The sequence below is a fragment of the Artemia franciscana genome, chromosome 14 (assembly GCF_032884065.1).
Source record: "Artemia franciscana chromosome 14, ASM3288406v1, whole genome shotgun sequence".
In the NCBI taxonomy this organism is placed as follows: Eukaryota; Metazoa; Arthropoda; class Branchiopoda; order Anostraca; family Artemiidae; genus Artemia; species Artemia franciscana.
Genome location: NC_088876.1, coordinates 19,983,908 through 20,004,905, shown reverse-complemented (window position 1 = coordinate 20,004,905; position 20,998 = coordinate 19,983,908). Strand labels below are relative to the sequence as shown.

At 35.9% G+C, this 20,998-nt stretch overlaps 1 protein-coding gene across 6 annotated transcripts in view; it reads right to left on the bottom strand.

Moving 5' to 3' along the window:
• Nucleotides 1-7,144: 7,144 nt before the first annotated feature.
• Nucleotides 7,145-20,998, bottom strand: part of LOC136035425 (beta-alanine transporter-like) — a 112,397-nt gene continuing 98,543 nt past the window's right edge. For 2 of the 6 annotated variants that reach the window (XM_065717222.1, XM_065717221.1), the window contains exons 12-13: nucleotides 20,497-20,702; nucleotides 7,145-13,410 (exon numbers count right to left, since the gene is read on the bottom strand). In XM_065717222.1, coding sequence (XP_065573294.1) covers nucleotides 13,332-13,410; nucleotides 20,497-20,702 — 285 coding nt within the window. In that variant the 3' untranslated portion in view covers nucleotides 7,145-13,331. Of the gene's footprint in view, nucleotides 13,411-16,460; nucleotides 16,658-20,496; nucleotides 20,703-20,998 lie in introns of those variants that run through there. The other 4 variants (XM_065717219.1, XM_065717220.1, XM_065717218.1 and 1 more) reach the window with 2 other exon arrangements.

Below are 20,998 nucleotides of genomic sequence, written 5' to 3'. Positions count from 1 at the left end.
TACCATCTCCCTGTACAAAAAAGGGGATAAAGCTGAATGCAAGAATTACCGGGGGTTATTGCTCATAATCATTGCTGCCAAAATATTCGCCATGATTCTACTCAACCGCTTCAGCTCAATCAGAAACACGACTACACGCCCCAGTCAGGCGGGCTTTCGGCCAGGAATGGGCTGCGTTGTTCGACTCTTTACACTTCGGCAATTTCTCGAACACCGAATGAAACACAATCAGATTACTATAGCCGTCTTCATAGATTTTATATAGGCCTTTGACTCGATCCTTAGAGATAGCATATGGGCTGCAATGCAAGAGGACAGCGTCCCTGAGAAGCTGATACGCCTTTTTCAGGCATGCTACCAGCACATTCGTGCTTGTATACAAGCTGATAGAGAGCTGTCCTCCCTCTTCGATATCGATTTTGGGGTGATCCAGGGCTTTATCCTGTCCCCCATCCTCTTCAACTTTGTTTTCGACTGGATCATAAAGTGCGTCATGAAATCTGCCAGAGGGGTTGACGTAAGCCTTGAGTTATCCATCAAAGACCTTGATTACGCGGATGAAATTGCCTTGCTAGAAAACGATACAGATCATGCGCAAGCTATGCTGTGTATGTTGCTGCTACTGCAGATGTGGTTGAGCTGAAGATCAGTAGGCATAAAACCAAAATTCTGACAAATTCTGAGGATGCTCTCACACGGGGCATCTCTATCGACAACTCCCGTTTAAAGTTCGTTGACCAGTTTAAATACTTGGGATCCCTTATCGACATTTCCAGCGACTGCAGTACGGAAGCCCAGAGCAGGATATCATCAGTATCGATAGTCTTTGCTCAACTTAGGAAGAACATGTGAAGACAGAGAGAAGTCCTACTAAAAACAAAATCCAGATCTTTGAAGCAAACGTCTGGTCCGTACTCCTTTACGGATGCAAGACATGACCCCTGAAAGCAGCAGATGTTCATGTTGTCAAAGTATTCGACCACTCCTGCCTGAGGACAAATCCTCGGTGTCTCCCTCCGAGACAGAATTAGCAGCGTCGAAATTCGTAAACGATGTAACCAGAAGCATGACATTGAAGCTCTAATAAAAAAACGCCGCCTAACTTGGTTTGGCCATGTTTGTTGGAGGTCAGGTGACACCCTCACTAAAAAGGTGTTATACTGCAAACCCCTCGCACACTGGAGGAAGGAGCGGGGTGGCCAAGTCAAGACCTGGCTTAACACACTCAAGGCGGACTTAGGGCCGATTGGTGGTTTCCGATGACACGGCCGAAGATGGGACAACCAGTGGCTTGAAATATGTGTACCATACAAACACGACCGAGCGGCTTGGCACTCAACCGTCTGCCAGATCATGGCGCCAGGGAGAGCTGAAGAGCTTGTGTCCTCAAACAAGTACAAGTAGGTAAGTATTCTTAATGTTGTTAAATAAAAAAAAAATTAAACTGAAAATAAGGAGCAACATTAAAACCTAAAACGAACAGAGATTATTACGTATATGAGGGAGATTGCTCTTCTCCAACACCTCGCTCTTTACACTACAGATTTTTAGTACTTTTAAGAAAAGGTTCTGGGGGGTTGCTCTTCCTCAACACCACCTTGCTCTTTACGCAAAAGCTTTTTAGTACTTTTAAAAAGGTTCATATTATCCTAATAATAAAAAGAACATAGTATTTCAAGAGTCGTTCTTAAAGAATTGGGACATAATTCAAACCTTAGCGTAAAGAGCGAGGTGTCGAGCAAGAGCACCCCCCATCATATACGTAGTAATTTCTGTTCGCTTTAAGTTTTAATGCTGCTCCCTACTTTCAGTTGAAAAAACTTGTTTTTTGATCTAATTTCTGATCGTCTTTAAGCAATGCCAGGAAATCTGGCTACACCCCTACGAAAAATCACACCTCCCCACGGATTTATTCTCAAGACAATTGGATCCTGGTGAAAATGTACCCTAGACAATTGCCCTTAACATCTCAACGTGTAACATTGAGTTGGCAAAAAGAAAACAAGACATAAGACGAATTTCGTATTGGAATTCTGGCAAATTCCCCCAGTGTAAAATTTCACCTGAAAAATTCACTCCCTGGTAACTTCCTTCCCATGGAAAACCCCACCAACAGAAATCCCCCCCACCCAAAAAATGTATGCATCCTTCTAAATAACAGATACTATACGTAAACAATGGGCACATTTTGTAACTTAGTGACCTTTCCTTACGGGCTGTGGGGGTCATGATATATCCAAATACATGGTTATTCGGCCATTCTACTATGCTGAACAAAATGGCCATCTCAAAATTTTGAGCGGACGATTTTAAGAAAAAAGAGGCGTGGGAGGAGGCCTAGTTGCCTCCAATTTTTTTCTCACTTTAAAAGGGCACTAGATCTTTTAATTTTCACTCTAATAAGTCCTCTGCCGATAATATAGGACCACTGAATCAATACGATTGCCTCTGGAAAAAACAAAACAAAACAAAAGAAAAAAAACAAATAAACACGCATCCGTCTTTCTTCTGCTAAAAAATTACAAAATTCTACTTTTTTGCAGATAGGAGCTAGAAACCTCTACAGTTGGATTCTTTGGTATGCTGAATCTGACGGTGTGATTTTTATTAAGCTCCTGTGACTGCTAGGGGGTGTTTCCTCCCTTTTTTTTTTAGAAAATAAGGAAAATTTTCTCAGGCTCGTAATCTTTGACGGGTGAGACTATACTTAAGGAAATTTATATATTTGAAATTAGCATAAAAATCCAATTCTTCCGAAACATCTATTGATATCAAAATTCCGTTTTTAAGAATTTCGGTTACTATTGAGCCGAGTCGCTCCTTACTTACAGTTCGTTGCCACGAACTGTTTGACAATGATTATAATAATAACAGTTCAAAATACCTTTTTTCAATAAAGCACGAATGAAACTGCAGTCTTTAGGGTAATTTAAATAACTTAGTGTGGTAGAAATAAAAAAATACTAATGAAAAATTGTCAGATTAGACTAGTAAAACCAAATTCATTGTTAGGGATATACTGATAATGAAAATACAATTTTCCAGGAAGTTATAGCAGTGTTTTGACTAAATTATACGTCTTGATATAAAAAAGAAAAACTGCTCAAATATGTATTTCTTTTTTTGAAAGTCACAAATAATCCCTCGCCTTTAATGGGATTTGAAGGGTTCGATAAATACCACGATTAGTTTCGGCATTTTGTTCAATTTAAATTTCACTTTGGTTTCTGTCCGTTTTAGTATAACAATTAATTATTAATTGTAATGCTGGTTAATAAGTTTTATCAATAATTATAGTTAATGTAAAGTCATTTAGTAGCATGATATTAGTAGCTGTGGTAGTAATAGGTCTGGAAGAGGAAATTGTACTACGGTAGAAACAGTAGTGAGAGTGGTCATAGCAGGACCAACAGTAGGGCTGGATATCTTCTACAAGACGATATTTTGTTTATTTGAACAAAATAAGTAGACCATTGCTAAGTAAGCCATGAAATTCTATTTAATTTTTTGGAAATTCAAAGAGGCTATTCCGCTCGAGGGGGTCCCAAATTCAAATTTAGAACAGTAAGATTTATCCGAAACGCGGTTGAATCTACTGGATACAGGTAGTGAGTGAGCATCGAGCATAGTGATCAGGCAATAATATGTTTTGCTTCACCATACTCCAGCTATTTTTCAAACATGTACTTACTCTGCATTATTTATGACTACGATGTGCAGTATTACCCTCAGATTTATAATCAGAAAGCTCAGGAATGACGCATAACAATCAATGATGAAATCCGAAGCCGTTGTTGAAGCCTCTGGGTTACCTTTTTGTTCTTTGTTTTGAGACACGTCAGATGAAAAACCTTATTTATGTAATACATAATCATCAGGTGTTATTTTCAAACTTACATATTGCAATATCAAACAGTCGTGGTAACGAACTGTAAGTAGGGAGCAACCCGATTGAGTAGTAACTGGAACTATAAAAACGGAATTTTGATACCAATAGATACATCAAAAGAATTGGATTTTAATGCTGATTTTAAGTATATAATTCCATTAATTTTAGTCTTACCCATCAAAAGTTATAAGCCTGAGAATATTTGCCTTAGTTTCGAAAAAAGTGGGAAATACCCCGTAAAAGTCATAGATCCTTAATGAAAACTCACCACGAGATTCAGCGTATCAGAAAGCCCTACTGTGGAGGTTTCAAGCTCCTATCTGCGAAAATGTGGAATTGTGTATTTTTTGCCAGAAGAAAGATAGATGACGGAAAAACACGGATGCGTCTTTTTTCGTGATCATATTGACCCAGTCGTCCTAGAATATCACGAGAGGGCTCATTCAAACGGAAATTAAAAGTTCTAGTGTCCTTTTGACACTTTGTGACAAAAAATTGGAGGGCAACTAGGACCCCCTCCCACACTCATTTTTCCTACAGTTACCCGATCAAAACTTTGAGCTTGCCATTTTTCAGCATAGTCGAAAAACCTAATAACTATGTCTTTGTAGATGACTTAATCCCCAACAGTCCCCGGGGGAAGGGCTACAAGCTGTTAACTTTGCCCATTGTTTACATGTAGTATTGGTTATTGGGAAGTAAACAGACGTTTTCAGGGGGGATTTTTTCTGGTCGTGGGCTGGGGGAGAAGTTTACGTGGGAAGATCTCTCCTTGGAGGAATTTCTCATGGGGGAAGGGAATTTTCCATGAAGGGGGTACCAGATTTCCCAGCATTATTTAGAGAACGACCAGAAATTAAATACAAACAGTTTTACAAAAGGCTTTTGGTTACACCGCGATTTTTTCTGTAGGATCTTTAGACTTGTAGGTTCAAATCCCAGTCTAAATAAATAAAAGAAACAAGTTTTTTCAACTGAAATTTAGGAGCAACATTAAAACTTAAAACGAACAGAAATAATTAATTTCTCTTTGAGCTAATGTTTTTTAGCTCTTTCATAAGAGCTATTTATTCCAATTAAACCCTTTGTGATTCAGGGGTCTATCTTAAAGAATTGGAACAAAATTCAAACTTTAGCGTAAAGAGTGAGGTATTGACGAGAGGGCGGACCCCTTCATATACGTAATAATTTCTGTTCGTTTTAAGTTTTGATGTTGCTCCTAAATTTCAGTTGAAAAAACTTGTTTCTTTTATTTAATTAGACTGGGATTTGAACCAACAAGTCTAGAGATCCTACAGAAAAGATCGCGGCGTAACCAAAAGCCTTTTGTAAGACTTTTTGCAAAAGTTTAACACCTGTAATTTTTTGTTTAAATTTGTCTAAGAAATGGTTTGTTAAAATATTTTTCGTGCTTTTTTTGTTTGATCTCTAAATCCCCCCCCTAAATAGCACTGTTGGCCAAATTTAAATGGGATAATTCACACTTTTCCCTATTTTTACACAAGTTTTCGTTGTCCTTCTGCTTCCAATAGGTGAGCATCCGTCCTCTAGATGCATTTCTGTACCTTCAGAGAAAATTGTGTACTTCATTAATTTTTAGTACAAATAATGGCAGATTTACTGTATAGCATAGGAATCTTATTAAAAAATGCTTCATTTAATACTCTTTAAATTCAAGGATTTGCAAGCTGGCTTGCAAAATACCAGAGGTATTTTATGTACATTTGGACCGTTCTTATTGTAACGGCTAAAATTATGGCTATAGCTGAAACAGGGGGGGGGGGCAGGAGAAGGAAAGTGTTAAAATGGCGGATAATCACCCACCATTTGGTTTCATTTCTTAAAAAAGCAAATGGCCAACAGCCTAATGGCCTCAGCCAACCTCCTGACACCATCTGTACTACAGGATGAAGCTGAAAGAAAAAAAAATGAAAGAATATGAGAGGCATATTCTAAGGAAAACTGACATTGCCCTGACAAAAATATCAGTTATCCCGGTTATTCAATCGACCACAGATGCGCGGCAAGTTATTGTCAATACAGCAGTAGAAATACCTGTGTGCTTAATCCTTTGACACGGTATTCCACCTTTAGACTAAAAGCGGCCAAGTCTAATAGGCTTAGGTCATTTGTTCTTCTGTGAGCTCAAGCAAATTCAGTCCCCCCTTTTGCATACAAGTCCAGTGTACATTGTCCGTCATGCGTCAACCTAAAATCAATCTGATCTTTCATCCCTTACTTGTATTAAATAAAAAAAAAAAAAACAAGTTTTTTAAATGAAAGTAAGGAGCGGCATTAAAACTTAAAACGAACAGAAATTACTCCGTATATGAAAGGGGCTTTTCCTTCTCAACGCCCCGCTCTTTACGCTAAAGTTTGACTCTTTCTCTTAACTCTACATTTTAAAACAGTAAAAAACGTAAAACAGTAAAACAGTTTGAAACTTATATATTTAAAATCAGCATTAAAATGCGATTCTTTTGATGTAGCTATTGGTACCAAAATTCCATTTTTTAGAGTTTTGGTTACTATTGAGCCGGGTCGCTCCTTACTACAGTTCGTTACCACGAACTGTTTGATAACTATCTACCTTAGTTCTACCCTAGGCATGATATATGGACGGATGGATGATAGACTTATCTATTAACAAGTGAAATGGCATCATTTTCATACCATCCAAAAAAGGGCTTATGCTAGATTTGCCTCTCACCCAAACTATCTGTCTTGGCTTTTTCTGCACTTAAACCATGGCTTGATACCCGCAACTACTTGATTTTGTATTAATAATGGTTTTAATTGTACCGGTGGGCTTAATCTTTTTTGGGAGAGGCGATGGAAGCAAATATATAGAACTACCTCTAATTTTAGCAAGCACTGAGGTCTAACTTGCTGCATCAGTAGGATCCAAAGTATAGCCTTGGGACACATACAAAACTAAAAGAATGCAATAAAAAAAATGAAATTCTTACTTTATAATATGCGAGGGGGCACCGATTTTCAGAAATTACTTACACCAGGTGGCGCATGCTAGACTTTGGAGAGATCTTGGCAAGCGTGGCAGAACTGTGACAAGTGCTGAGGGGACTGTGCAACAAATGGCAGAACTTTGCGGTACATAACGCTCCGAGCTGGACATTCTCGTATAACAGCCACCGAATATTTAGTCCCTTGACTAACTTTATCCTCAATAAATATTTGTAAAGGTCGTAAACATAGCATATTAGCTACTAATACACTACAACATTGAAGACAATGTTCAGATAAACAAAACTGCGTTTTAATACTATTTAACAATAAAAACTACAATGTCAACAAAACTATAAGGCACAAAGTTAAAACATATCATTTACCCAAAACAAAAGGGCATATCTCATGCTGCTAATAGTGATATACAAAATCAGAAAGATTTTGAAACAATTAACAAAATTAAAAAATGATCTCGAAAACTAGAAACATTGGAAAATGATTCAAAAAATTTAAAACGATTTTGAAAATTAGAGAATTTTCCACAGGGCTGTCATCCACTATTTTCGTTTCAGAGGCACACTTACTTTATAGTAGATTTTTATATATATATGTAGATAAAGAACAGAAGCCATAACCAGGACAAAAATATTTAAAATACTTTTAGTTCAACTGGAACTTCACATAGTGTTATGTACTACATACCAAAGTAAAGAACAATTGTTTAGTTACAAATTGCTATTTTTCACACATTTTAACTGTTTAAATCTCCAATGAAAGACATAGATCTCGCAAAAAGCTTATTTGTCTTTTGTTCCATTATCAGATAACGTAAGGTACACCATTCCTTCTCAGCAAGAAGAGAGCAGAAGTCGATAAGGCCCACCTTTTAAGCATTCTAAATAAGAAACAAAGCCTATATTTGAAGAGGGCTGATTTCAATTTTGTATTTCAACTGCTTTTGAGCCACAAATTAAACATAAAAAACAAATTTTTGAAACTTAAAACGAACAGAAACTACTACGTATACGAGGGGAGTCACCCCTTTGTCAATACCTCGCTCTTTACGCTAAAGTTCAAATTTTGTCCCAATTCTTTAAGGCAGGGCGGACTCTCAAGGAGTCTTCCTATACCTCCCATGTTAAACATTTGGAGTTTGCCTGACGTTCCTGACTTAGTAATCTCGGCAAGTAATCTTAGTAATCTAATCAAATCTTAAAGCCGACAATTATTTTTTTTTACAATTTCAAACTAATTATAAAACCTGTTTCGGGTTTCCATTCTCGATTGCTACATTAGACATTGTTGTTGTGGGATATCAAAAAATATTCAATTCAACAATTAGAAACTTATTTCTATAATATATACTTGCAGGCTGCAGTCCCTTCAAATACTTAACATATTTGTGTTCCAAAGTCAAAAATTCCCTTCAAAAGACTAGATGCAGCTGTTATCGGAGCGCATGTGCTCTGATAGAACAAATAAGAACAGTGACTCTGATTGTTCTTGAGCGTTTCAGTAAAGTGTTAGTTAGTTGTAACCGCTGTTACCAGAAATTGTCGACGGAAGGTTGCCAAGAAGTATGGAGATACGGGAACCGTTTATATGAATCTAATTATGCTAGGTGTAGGTAGTTGTCATGTGTAATTACTGTCTTATCTGAATACAAATTCAGATATACAAATACACAAGCAGCACTCAAGCTTCAATTTTTTTTTTTTTATGGACCCGCATAGATAAATAAAATAAAGTAAATTTCGCTGCAAGCAATTATTTAAATTTTATTTGTGTAAATAGGTCTGCATGAAGTAAAAACCCGAAAACATGTACTTTTTATTTATAATTTCCACAAGTTTTTACCGCACCCTGGCAAATAATGATGACCAGATCAAAGGCACGCACACAGGGGAGGGGTTCCCCCCCCTAACTTTACAAAATGCTTAATTTTCCCTGTGAAATGTTTAGTTTTCCTGGTATTTCTTACGTAAGAGTTGACCCCCCCCCCCCAAAAAAAAAATTCCCCGAATAATGATTTCCTTAAATTTCTCCTTGAATAATAGTTCTTTTGTAAATAAATCTTCCTATTTACTTGCCAAATTACGAAGAATAACAATGCAATAATCGTAATTTTGAGTGAGAAACCCCTTGAGTTCAACCTTCTCATATTTGCCTAGTGGAAGCGGCGAAGAAAATTGATAACTTTGTCTTTGACTGATTTTCCGCATCTGAAAAAGAATTGACTAGGGAGTAAAATGTATAGGCTTCGGCTAGGCCTTAAGAATGACTCCTGAATCATAAAGGCCATTTAATTAAAATAAATAACTTTTTCAAAAGTGCTAAACAAAATTTAGAGTAAAGAGCGACGCATTAGATTTATTTCCGTTTTAAATCTTAATGTTGCTCCTTACTTTCAGTGGAAAAAACTTTTTTTTTCTATTTCTGAAATTTTTTTTTTTAAATAATTCTGGCAAATCCAGCTCCCCCTCAATGAAAAGATCCTCTCACGTAACCCCACCATCATCAGAAAAATTTCCCCTGAAAACGTCTGTATACTTCCCAATAACCAATACTATATGTAAACAACGGGTAAAGTTAATAGCTTGCAGCTCTTCCCCCGTCGACTATGGGGTGTTAAATCATCCTCAAAGACATTGTTATTAGATTTTTCGACTATGCTGAACAAAATGGCTATCTCAAAATTTTTATCGGGTGACTTTGGGGAAAAAAGAGCATGGGTATCTGCCCCCTGATATTTTTGGTCACTTAAAAGGGGCACTAGAACCTTTGATTTTCGATCAAATCGGTCCTCTCCCGATCTTCTATGATCACTCCTGTAAAAAACAAAAACAAAAAACAACCAAATAAACTTGCATCTGTGATCTTTCTTCTGGAAAATTCACATTTTTGTACATAGGAGCTTGAAACCTCTACAGTAGGGTTCTCTGGCATGCTGAATCTAATGGATTGATTTTCATTAAGATCGGTTGATATTTTGGAGATGGTCCCACCCTTTCGACAATTGGGCAAATTTTCTCAGGCTTGTAACTTTTGATGATTTTTACATATTTGAGATGAACTTTATATTTTTGTATTTACGCGAAAATCAAAGGAGAAAGACTTTCTTGGCAATTTTTTAGAGATCAGCCACAAGAACTATGCATAGAAAATCTTCAGGAATCCTAATAAATATATGAATATTCGACATGTGCAGTCGCAAGGTACTTGCAAATATTTCTCAGATAAACAAAATCCAAGAATATCCTTTTGATGATGTCTTTTAAGACCATTTAAGATATTAACTATCATTTATCGAATTTTACCATTTGATATGGCGCAAGAACAGAGAGTTTAAAAGAAACAAGAATTACGTATCCAACTAATTTTTACGTTCCTAGATGGAACCTCTCATAGAAAAAATGCTGTCCAACCATGCATCAAGTGAAATGAATTAAATATGAAAATGAAATATAAAATAAAATGAATTAAATGAAAAGAATAGCAGTATTCAACGCATATAGTCCCAATTAACCAGTAGAATGGGATAGTAGCCAATCAAAAATAATACCTTGCCTCACCCCATTTTACAATACTTTGAAATCGTGGCGTCAAAATGAGATACTACCCCACTAGTACTAAAGCCTACATAAGGCTTTACTAGTGCTAAAATTAAATTAGCGCTAATTTAACCCAATCAGAATTTGTCAGCCAATCAAAAAGTTTTATGAAAATTCCGACTGACGCAAATTAGATCTAGCTAATTCTCGGTGTTAGTAGAATCTCGTTGTGAATGAGACCTAATTAGCCCCAAGCGCAATGAAACCTGCTTCAAATTGTATATAGAAAAGTCTCAAGTCATATTTTGTCAAAATAGTCACATAAAAGACGCATACGTCACGACCACAATATGTTCCAAAGCTAACTTATAAGGCAGTCATAAATGTTAAAATTCAACTCAATACTATTTAAAACCAAATTCTGTGAATACTATCAGAATTCTTATATCAGAATAGTTAAAGCTCATGTTTCAACTAAACTTCAACTTCAACAAAAAAATAACGCTTACAAGGGTAAAATTCAATGTAGTTTCATATAAAAATTTAAAAAATACATATCTTCATTCATATTTACCGGGCTAAACGATTATGGTCGGGGTACTAAGGTACTTTCAAACAAAACAAATAAAGAACAAAATTCGTAGTATGGCTTGATTTGAGCAAAAATAAAATTCGGATTCATAGCATCACCTTTCTATCATATCTATAGGCCTACCTCCAAACTATCCTAACGCAGAATAGCCGGCGGAAGCCATGTGTTTCAAGACAATAACATTTTAATTTATCTCAAGCTATAAATACTTCTGTGAATATGGCTCTTTTAGAATAAAGATTAGTAACAAAGTTGCACATAAATAAATCTTCGTAAGTTGTAAAAACCCTTTTTTTGAAATCTTGAGGAAGGTGGACGTCGAGAAAGAGAAAATTAAAATTTTGTAAGATAAATATCTATGCAAAATAATTCACTGACTTAAAACGGATCTTCAGTTTTAGAAAAGGAAATGAAATACGACAGATTTTTAAATACTAAGTTTGACAGAAAAATGCTACAATTTTGCTGATTACGGCGTTTACAGTAATTTGCAAAAAAAAAAAAAATCCGCGCGCATTAAGATATCTGAACACACGCGGGAAACGCATCCAAAAGCTAATATTGGCCCTGACGAATGGAAACTGAAAAAATTATTTTTTTTCTGACAGGCCTCAATAAGTTTTGGATAATCAGAAGCTAGAGATCGTATTTGTAATAGACACCATTTCTAATTACCTGATTCTAAACAGACCTCTTTTACTTTATTTGTGACCCTTTTGCATTCAAAGTGAGTTTTCTCACAAATCCTTTACATTCTTATTTCATACAAGTGCTCTTGCATTTTGTTTTCCCACAAAATGTAGTACGAGGGAGTGCTGCAAGATCCAAAGCAAAAAATCCCACTACCATATGATACAAACCATTTCTAGAAAAACATACAACTCTAAAGTATTAGAGATTTTCTTTTTTTGGCTTTAACTGAAGTTATGTTTAATTAAAGAAGTATTTCTTTGGCCTGATATATAATACAAAATTATTATCTCATTGACTGGACACACAAAACACAAACTTACAAACGAATACATAATTACAATAACAGTCAGTCATTTCAACAAGAATCGAGATATATATTTATGTTGAACATAAGATTAATTCATGAGACTAGTTCATTCAAGCGAACGTTTCAAATAAAATGAATTTACTAGAATGTACCAAAAAAGAAAATGTACTTGTATGCAACAAATCAACAAAACTTTATATACTTACTTTTTAAATCATGAATTCAGATTGTAAGGAAATCTGCTACTTCATTTCTGCAAATAATCACTTCAGACAACACTAAAAAGAGTACCTGGAGCAAACGAACGATTTTTGTGAGAGTAGAGGTACATGGGACACACTCTCACCAATTGACGCAGGTTCCAGGTCAATAGAGAGTTAAATTGACAAATGTTGTGTATTTTTTAGACTTATAATCTATAGTTTAGTACTTCGATTCATAAATACATACACTCATAGTAATGGACTATAAGTCCTAAAATAAGAGTGGAGGATAGTGACAGAAGGGGGAACTCAAGTTCATTTCTGAGGAAATAAGAAAAGTATTTTTTAAGAACATTACCAATTCAAGTGAAATGTAAGTTGTACATAATTTTATATCTATATCTGTTAAATTTTGCTTTAAATCAGGGTGAAGATAATGAAACCCCTATTTTCGAAAGTGCACGATGCTTACCCTATGCAATTCACAAAAAAACAGGGTAACCATAGAGTATCTTACCGGGCGGAAAGGGGGAGTGTTCACACAGATATTTATCCGAAACCTATACGCCAAAGATACATCAAAACCTATGTAAAAACAGCTTGTTTTTCAAATTAAATGTTTTCGCTACTTTTATCAGGTCCCTCTACTTCAGGCAGCATTGATAGTCTTGCTACAAAAACATAACATAGCAAGACAATTTGATCCATTCTCATGGTTGCAAGTGCAGAGGAGATTAGAGGTTAGTCCCTTTTGCATTTTATGATCCTGTAAGTGGTTGATTTTTGTTGCTATCTATTCTTTTCGAATGAAGGTAAGAACAAACAATAAAACATAAATGACGGTAACTGACTTTTGGAAAACACCCTTAGCTTTCAGATTACCTTACAGAAATAGTTTTCTTTCTTTTTTTTTTACCAAAACAATTCCTGCCATATGAACTTAGCTTAAGAGTTATACCCCCCCCCCCCATCTAAGGAATTAATAAACCACTACACACAAATAGGCACTAGAAAATAAAGCTGAAAGTTAAACTTCATAACTATGAAAAACAGTCTAAACCTAACTCACTTAAACCTACTGAAACTAAGAAAAAAAGGTAATCACAATAGTTTACAAAATCTTCAAGCTTCAGAGATCTGCATCATCAACATGTAACTTCCTTTTTTCGGCAGCCAATAAGTCATTCAGCTCTTCAACTTCTCCAGGACTAAAATATTTTTATTGCTTTAAAGTCCCAATATTTTATACAGCAATATACCAATAAGCAAAGGATGATTTTCTATTTACCTTACAGTAGAACTAATATGTCGGCAAAATATACTCTATCGCCCCATAAAAAAACGAGCACCCATCAATATTTACCAGCGACCCCGTTATAGAGTAATTATAGAGTAATATAGAGTAATTATACAGTTATAGACCGTTATAGAGTAATTATGTCATATTGTCAGAACTATTATTGTTGTTTTTGTAACGAAAGCCTAAGCCCGGAAAGAAGGTATTTAGACAGTTACTCAATTTTATTGGTTATCAAGGTTGAAATAAAAAATACCTTTATCACATGAAAGAAACCAAAAACTGTTTTTGCAAGTGTCAAGAGTGCTGTACTAGATTAAGGTGCTCAACTTTGTTATGCATTTACCTTTAAGAATAGGTATTGTTTCTTTTCTAGGCCTTTCTAAGTAGTTCTATTTATTTAAAAAAGTTTCCATTGTGGTGGTTCCAACTTCCTTTAAATCCTTTCTGATGACATCTTGCCATTCATTTCAAGAATGACCATGTTTCGTTTGACTCTAGATGGATGGATGGCCAAATAGCTCGATTACTGGTAATCTATCATCCTTCATCCGTAAAACGTGGTCTAGCCAACCTTTTTTTTTATTATAGCCCTAAAAGGTGGGACCAAATACAATTTTTTGTACAACTTATTGTTTGGGGTAGATGCATTCTATTGGGGGTCTTGAGTATCAATAATGCATGAAAAAAATGGCAAGATTTTCAAGAATAGCCTAATTTTTGTTGGACGCTAATAGAAAGAATGGATGGTTTTTAATTAATTCTAAGCAATGTTTTCAAGCGTTTTTTATATTTCAAACAAGCAAGACATTTCCTTTTAGTGATACTCTAAAAATGTGTCTGAAAGTATTGGATTTTCTTTGTTGGCACCATTGACACACAACTTAGAAATCTGACCTTGGAGAACCCCTAAACTTGAATTTCATACAATTTCTGGAAACATTTTAGTCATTTATGAATATGTTACACCAACCGATGCCACAGCCAATTTTGGCTATTGATAAAAAAGTTTTCACTAACTAACTACATAAGATATCTAAAAATATCTTATAAATAAGGAAACTTGCATTTTTAAGGTCAGCGAATTCAAAAATCTTTCAGCTCTTTACAAACTTCGAAACCATCCATCGTAAATAATTACTGCCATGCGTACGGACGATTCATTCCCAATTTAAAAGATTACTAGCCCTAATTAGTCCTCAGTTATAGAACAATCTGTGAGGGTAAGAGAGGATAGACGGTAGGAAGGGGGGTCATGTCAGAGCAGCTAAAACGGTAGATCATATAAAAACTATAGCAAATCAAAGAAAAACAATGCAAACACGAGATTTGAGGACGAGCTAGGCATGCCATCCTGCTTAGGTGTTTGAAGATGAGGGATTAGCCAATATCCACAGAGCTACGTGCTTAGGGTATTAAAGGAAAGATTGAGCCACAAACATTTGCCTTAGTCAGATTCGTGGCGAAAAAAACAACACAAGTGGAGTAATACACGAGGGGAGCAATAGAAAATACACCTTAAATATCTTGCTGGACAATTCACAAAGAAAACAAGAGCTAAGAGCTCATATGGCACTTGTGACGAGGCAAGAAGAGCTAAGAGCCAAGAGCTCATATGGTATGAGCTCTAACAAAATTCTAAGAGCCCCCCAGATGGTCGAATCTGGGAAAACGGCTTTATCAAGTCAATTTGTGCAGCTCCCTGACTCGCCTACCAATTTTCATCGTCCTAGCGCGTCAAGAAGCACCAAACTCGCCAAATCACTGAACCCATCCCCCAACTCCCCTAAAGAGAGCGAATCCGGTACGGTTACGTCAATCACGTATCAAAGACATTTGCTTATTCTATCCACCAAGCTTCATCCCGATTCCTCCACTCCAGGTGTTTTCCAAGATTTCCCCCTCCAACTCCCCACAATGTCAAACGATCTGTTCGGGATTTAAATAAGAGCTCTGAGACATGAATTTCTTCTAAATATCAAATTTCATTAAGATCCGATCAGCTATTCGTAAGATAAAAATACCCCAATTTTCACGTTATCCAAGAATTCCGGTTTCCCCCTCCAACTCCCCCCAATTTCACAGGATCTGGTTACAAAAGTAGTATCTTTTTTCACCTTGAAGATATCCAGAGCAACTACAGATGGCCCCATGACTTCTTTGCATTCTTCTAGAAAATATACGTCACGACAACCCAAACTAGGTTTCTATAAGGCGTCACAGACATCATGAATCTTCTCTTTTTTGTTACAAACTATCAAACGTTTGACATTGTCACATTCTGAATTCTATCGATTTATCATAGACCTGGGGGACTGTTTGTTTTATACTTCCTTGACAGCATGTGCGGCTTTATAGCTCTAATTAACAGCGCCCCAGAGAGCAGTGAACTTGGCAAAAGTTGCTTAGTACTGCCACTTATAAGCAACATCATTCAAGGCTTTATCACGGTCTATGGATGTAAACAAATTGAATGTATAGTTTACATATCAGAAATGGGGAGGAAGTGGGAAATACTCCATATGTTCTTACTCACTCTGATTACTAAGCGTCTTTCCAGCATTTAAAAACGAGAATAAGTCATTTTGACGAACTTGATTTTATTCTCATTGTCACTTAATTGATCCTCATCACTGAAGATTGTCGGAAATTCTCTTAATGCTTTACTGAATTTTGAGGCACTATCAGTATTCCCCGTATCTTTCTTTAAACCGTAATTTTATGTCCTGGTAAGACACCATTCAGTTCCTCATCGATTTTGTCTTAAGTATGCGAGGGCTTAAAACATGAACATATAACAGCAAAAGATTTCTACCTAAGGTCTTCGTCAAGCAAATGGGCCGTCATTCCCAAGTAGTTTTGTTATTAGCAGACCAAATGCTTGCAGTCAAGAATACATAGTCAGTCAGTTAAAACTCATGAATCCTAACCTTCTGTACTTCACAGCTGAAACGGTCCCATCTATATCTATTCTTCCTTTAATCTAGAAAAACGTTCTATAAAAAACTAAAGGGGATTCAACATATTCCATGGTTTCTTTATTTCGAATTTTGGCTACTGGGTACTATTTCAGAAAAGTAGAATCCTTTGTTTGATGTTTCAAAAGCATCGCAGTGAGTTTCTTCTCCATAAAGTTGTTGTTGGAATTGAACAGTGGTCTAAAAGTATTTGAGTACTTAAATATCCTCAAGTACTCCAGCTTTTTACTTAAGCACAAATATTAAGTACTTTCGAAATATTTAATTAAGCTGGGTATAAGTATTAAGATTATTTACTTAAGTAACTATTAAAGTACTTTGTAATTAAGTAATTGCCAACACTGCTGCTAATAATAACAATTACATAATAAAAATCACCTAATTATGGACTAGTAAATAAAATCAGCCATTTTGTACATAAACATCTTTAAATTGTTGCTAGGTCCTCCACTTTAGACAAACTTTACATTGGGTCAAAGTTAAAAGGCCAAGCTTTTTTAAAAATAGCGGCTCTACATTTTTAGGTCTCTTTCTTTCAGTGGCGGATCCAGGTTGAGGACGTGGGAGGCGCCCCCTCCTAACGTAGTAGTGGATTTGGGGTTGGAACTGCTTCCAGTGGTTGGGACGAAAGTTATTTTTTGTAACTGGTTTTTAGCAGTTGAGTTTTTGATAAGTTTTTGATCGTTAAGACTGTTTCTTTTCACAGACAAGTTTGAAACAAAGGTTCAGTTACTCTGTGTGGTCTGTGTTAGATTTTACAGATTATGCATACCGCCTAAAAGTCAATCATTTAAAATCAAGGTAATCTGTGTGTATTACGACAAAAGCCGACTGGAAGGCGAAAATCTTCATTTCGGAATAACAAGGAGGGAAAATTTAAAATCTCAATTTCTTTAGGCTTTCGAAATAATATTTTGGGATTGTGCTGTTACAACGGGGCTGAAAAAATTACATATTTTAACTTCTTTTTACGAATTTAAAATTAGAGCTTTAAAGCACAAGATCTTTCTAAATATCAAATTTCATTGAGATCTGGTCACCCTTTCGTAAGTTACAAATACCTCATTTATCCAAATTACCCCTCCCCCCTAACTCCACCAAAAAGAGCAGATCCGGTCCGTTTAAGTCAGTCATGTATCTTAGACAAGTTTTTATTCTTCCCATCCAGTTTCATCCTGATCTCTCCGCTTTAAGTATTTTCTAAGATTTCCGGTCCCCTCCCCCAACTGCCCCCCCAATGACGCTGGATCTGGTTGAGATTTAAAATAAGAGATCTGAGTTACGAGGTCCTTCTAAATATGAAGTTTCATGAAGATCCGATCACTCATTCGTAAGTTAAAAATACGTCATTTTTTCTAATTTGTCAGAAATATCCCCCCCCAACAGAGCAGATCCGTTCCAATTATGTAAATCACGTATCTAAGATTTCTGCTTATTTTTCCCACCATGTTTCATACCGATCCCTCCAATCTAAGCGTTTTCCATGATTTTAGGTTCCCCCACCCCAAACTCCCCCCAATGTCACCAGATCCGGTCGGGATTTAAAATAAGAGCTTTGAGACACGATATCCTTCTAAATATCAAATCTCATTGAGATCCGATTCCCCGTTCGTAAGTTAAAAATACCTCATTTTTTCTAATTTTTCAGAATTTACCCCCCCCCCCCCCAACTACCCAAAGGAGAGAGGATCCGTTCCAGTTATGTCCATCATGCATCTAGGACTTGTGCTTATTTTTACCACCAAGTTTCATCCCGATCCCTTCACTCTAAGTGTTTTCCAAGATTTTAGGTTTCCCCCTCCCCCCCAATGTCACCAGATCCGGTCGGGATTTAAAATAACGGCCCTGAGACACGATATCCTCCCAAAAATCAAATTTCATTAAGATCTGATCAACCGTTCGTAAGTTAAAAATACTTCATTTTTTCTATTTTTTCCGAATTAACGGGCCCCCAAATCCGCCCCAGATGGTCAAATCAGGAAAATGACTATTTCTAATTTAATCTGGTCCAGTCCCTGATACGCCTGCCAAATTTCATCGTCCTAGCTTACCTGGAAGTGCCTAAAGTAGCAAAACCGGGACCGACAGACAGACCGACAGACCGACAGAATTTGCGATTGCTATATGTCACTTGGTTAATACCAAGTGCCATAAAAAGTTATAGTAAAATGCAAAACCTTTTGCTAATCTCTTTCAAAATAGACTAATTTTAGTCAGTAGCAATGCGAGGGTAGCCACTGCCTGGGAAAGGCTAGTATAGTAAATTATTCGAAAGGCTAGTATAGACTAGAGCAAATGACTTCCAACCCAGATTAGTTTAAGGACACGTGCCTTACTGATGATTTTCATATGTAAATCAATATGAAAAACAAATATACTAACTCAAGATGTTCATTTACAAAGTTAACTGAAATTACTGGGGTTTCATTGTTTAATTAGCCTGATAAAGACCTTAGTCCTGCCGTTGAAACACCATTGACAGGGTGTCACATGTAAGGTGTTGCAAGTGAAATTTAAAAACTATATAGGGGGCTATATAGGGGGCACATACCATCCGTAACAAAACCCTGGGATGTATTTTCGGAATTCGTACCGCAATACCCACAAAGACCCTGGATGTATAATTGAAAAAAGACTCGGACAAAAAACTTGAAAAAGCTTTTGGAAAATATTTCCATTAAAAGTATTAAGCAATTCAATCTATTAGTGAATTCGTACTGAAATATGGTAAATAAAAGTTAGTAAACGAATATGGTATATGTTAAATAAATAATCTGGATGAGATATCCGTTAAATAAGAATTCAATCGAAACGAGGTTATATGTATTAAAAACCTTTACATAGTTTTTCGACCTCTACAAGATTTCAGCTGAAGGGGCAACTTTGAGACTTTGATTGGCTCCCCTTGAAAAAAATTAATTTTTGAAACATAAAAGGAAAACAAAGGGTATTTTCTTCAAAATTCCGTCTTTAAGAAAACATTTCTGAAATTGTATCTAGCTTTTTTTTTTTACAAAGAACCGCGAATTTCTCTTATTTTTGATGAAAATAGAAACATTTAACCATTAACAGGGGTTTCTAATCAATAACTTTATTCCCCAAATTCCCTATAAAGGTCCCCGAAGAGACACACCCTCGAAGAGACATGCTAGATCAATCTTTGGGGGTGAATCCAGTGATTTTCCCCACAGAGAATAGAAAGGGGTAATTCAAACCAAACTCAGGGAAGAATAGTTCGGCCACCTTGGGTAATTTGTAGAATTAAAGTGATCTTAGTACCTTTCCGCGAAAGGCAAATCAGCAGGCAAATCAACCTTGAAACCAAAAAAAAATATGAAACCATTGATTATCCCAACCATAACTTTGGAGGGTGAAGGGTAGTGCATAAACAGAGAAGATTTGCAAAGAATATAAGTCCATAAATTTGCATTTGCCCTAAAATTGAAGAGGAAAGAAGCACCCCGCCCTCTTAAATGATCGTCTTAAATGTAATTGATTAGCCTATGTTCATTATTAAAAAAAGACTGTGTCTAACCAACACCATCTTAACCATTAGAGAACCTTGTAACATTGAATTTACTTTTTTACATTAGTTTTTCGCTTTCTAACACTTCATTCATTTGCGCCCTATAGTCCACTTAGAACTGAGTTAGCTAAAAAGTAACACTCGTTTGGCACCTTCAGAAAAATCGTTTTTTTTTTCTTTTTAATGTCTCGACGCATTGATTTTCTCTAGTGAAATTTAAAAGTATATGTAGGTATTGTTTATTGCGCATGGCACTTCGCTTTGGTTCGTTTTCGGCTGGTAATCAGTTGTGGCGACTGTTCCACAATTTCTTTTATTTGTGTCTATATTTTTTTTTCTCCCTATACTACCGGCCATAGAGCTTTTCAGGTGAATATGGTAAAGCATTTTTCTTTTATTGTTTAAATATATTGTTGAATGAATTATTGAGTAAATCTGCCTATCTATATGTACATAATATACAAATTCTACGTAAAAGTATGTAACTTTAAACCTGTTCTCGGCAGAACTTTTTGACGGTTTAACTGGACAGCAATTCCAAAAATCCTTGAAGCCGAATTGTTTTCCAAATTGTTCACCATCTTCAAGCGTTTGGGGGAGGTTCTGATGAAGTGTTTCAGGCAATAATAAGGCACAGTTACCACCAATGAGCATTAATGAGCCCATGACAATCAGAGGCAAGGAAATATATTCTTCTCCCTAAAAATGTCAGAAAATAACACAAAAATTAAAAAAAACAGATATTTCAGATCCTTTTTCTAGGACCCATTTTCAACGTGACCAATTCAATTTAATTGCACTAATCAAAATATAGATGAAAACAAGCTATTAACAAGTTATATAGAGAAAACGAGAAGGAAATAAAAAAATTAACTTGAATCGAAACTAAAAATCAAATCCCAAGTAAAAACAATCAACTGCTTTGGAACAATCAAAATTTAACTTATAAGTCCAAGGGCGTCTGCTTCGTTGATCTAAAGTTTTTTGATTCTGTT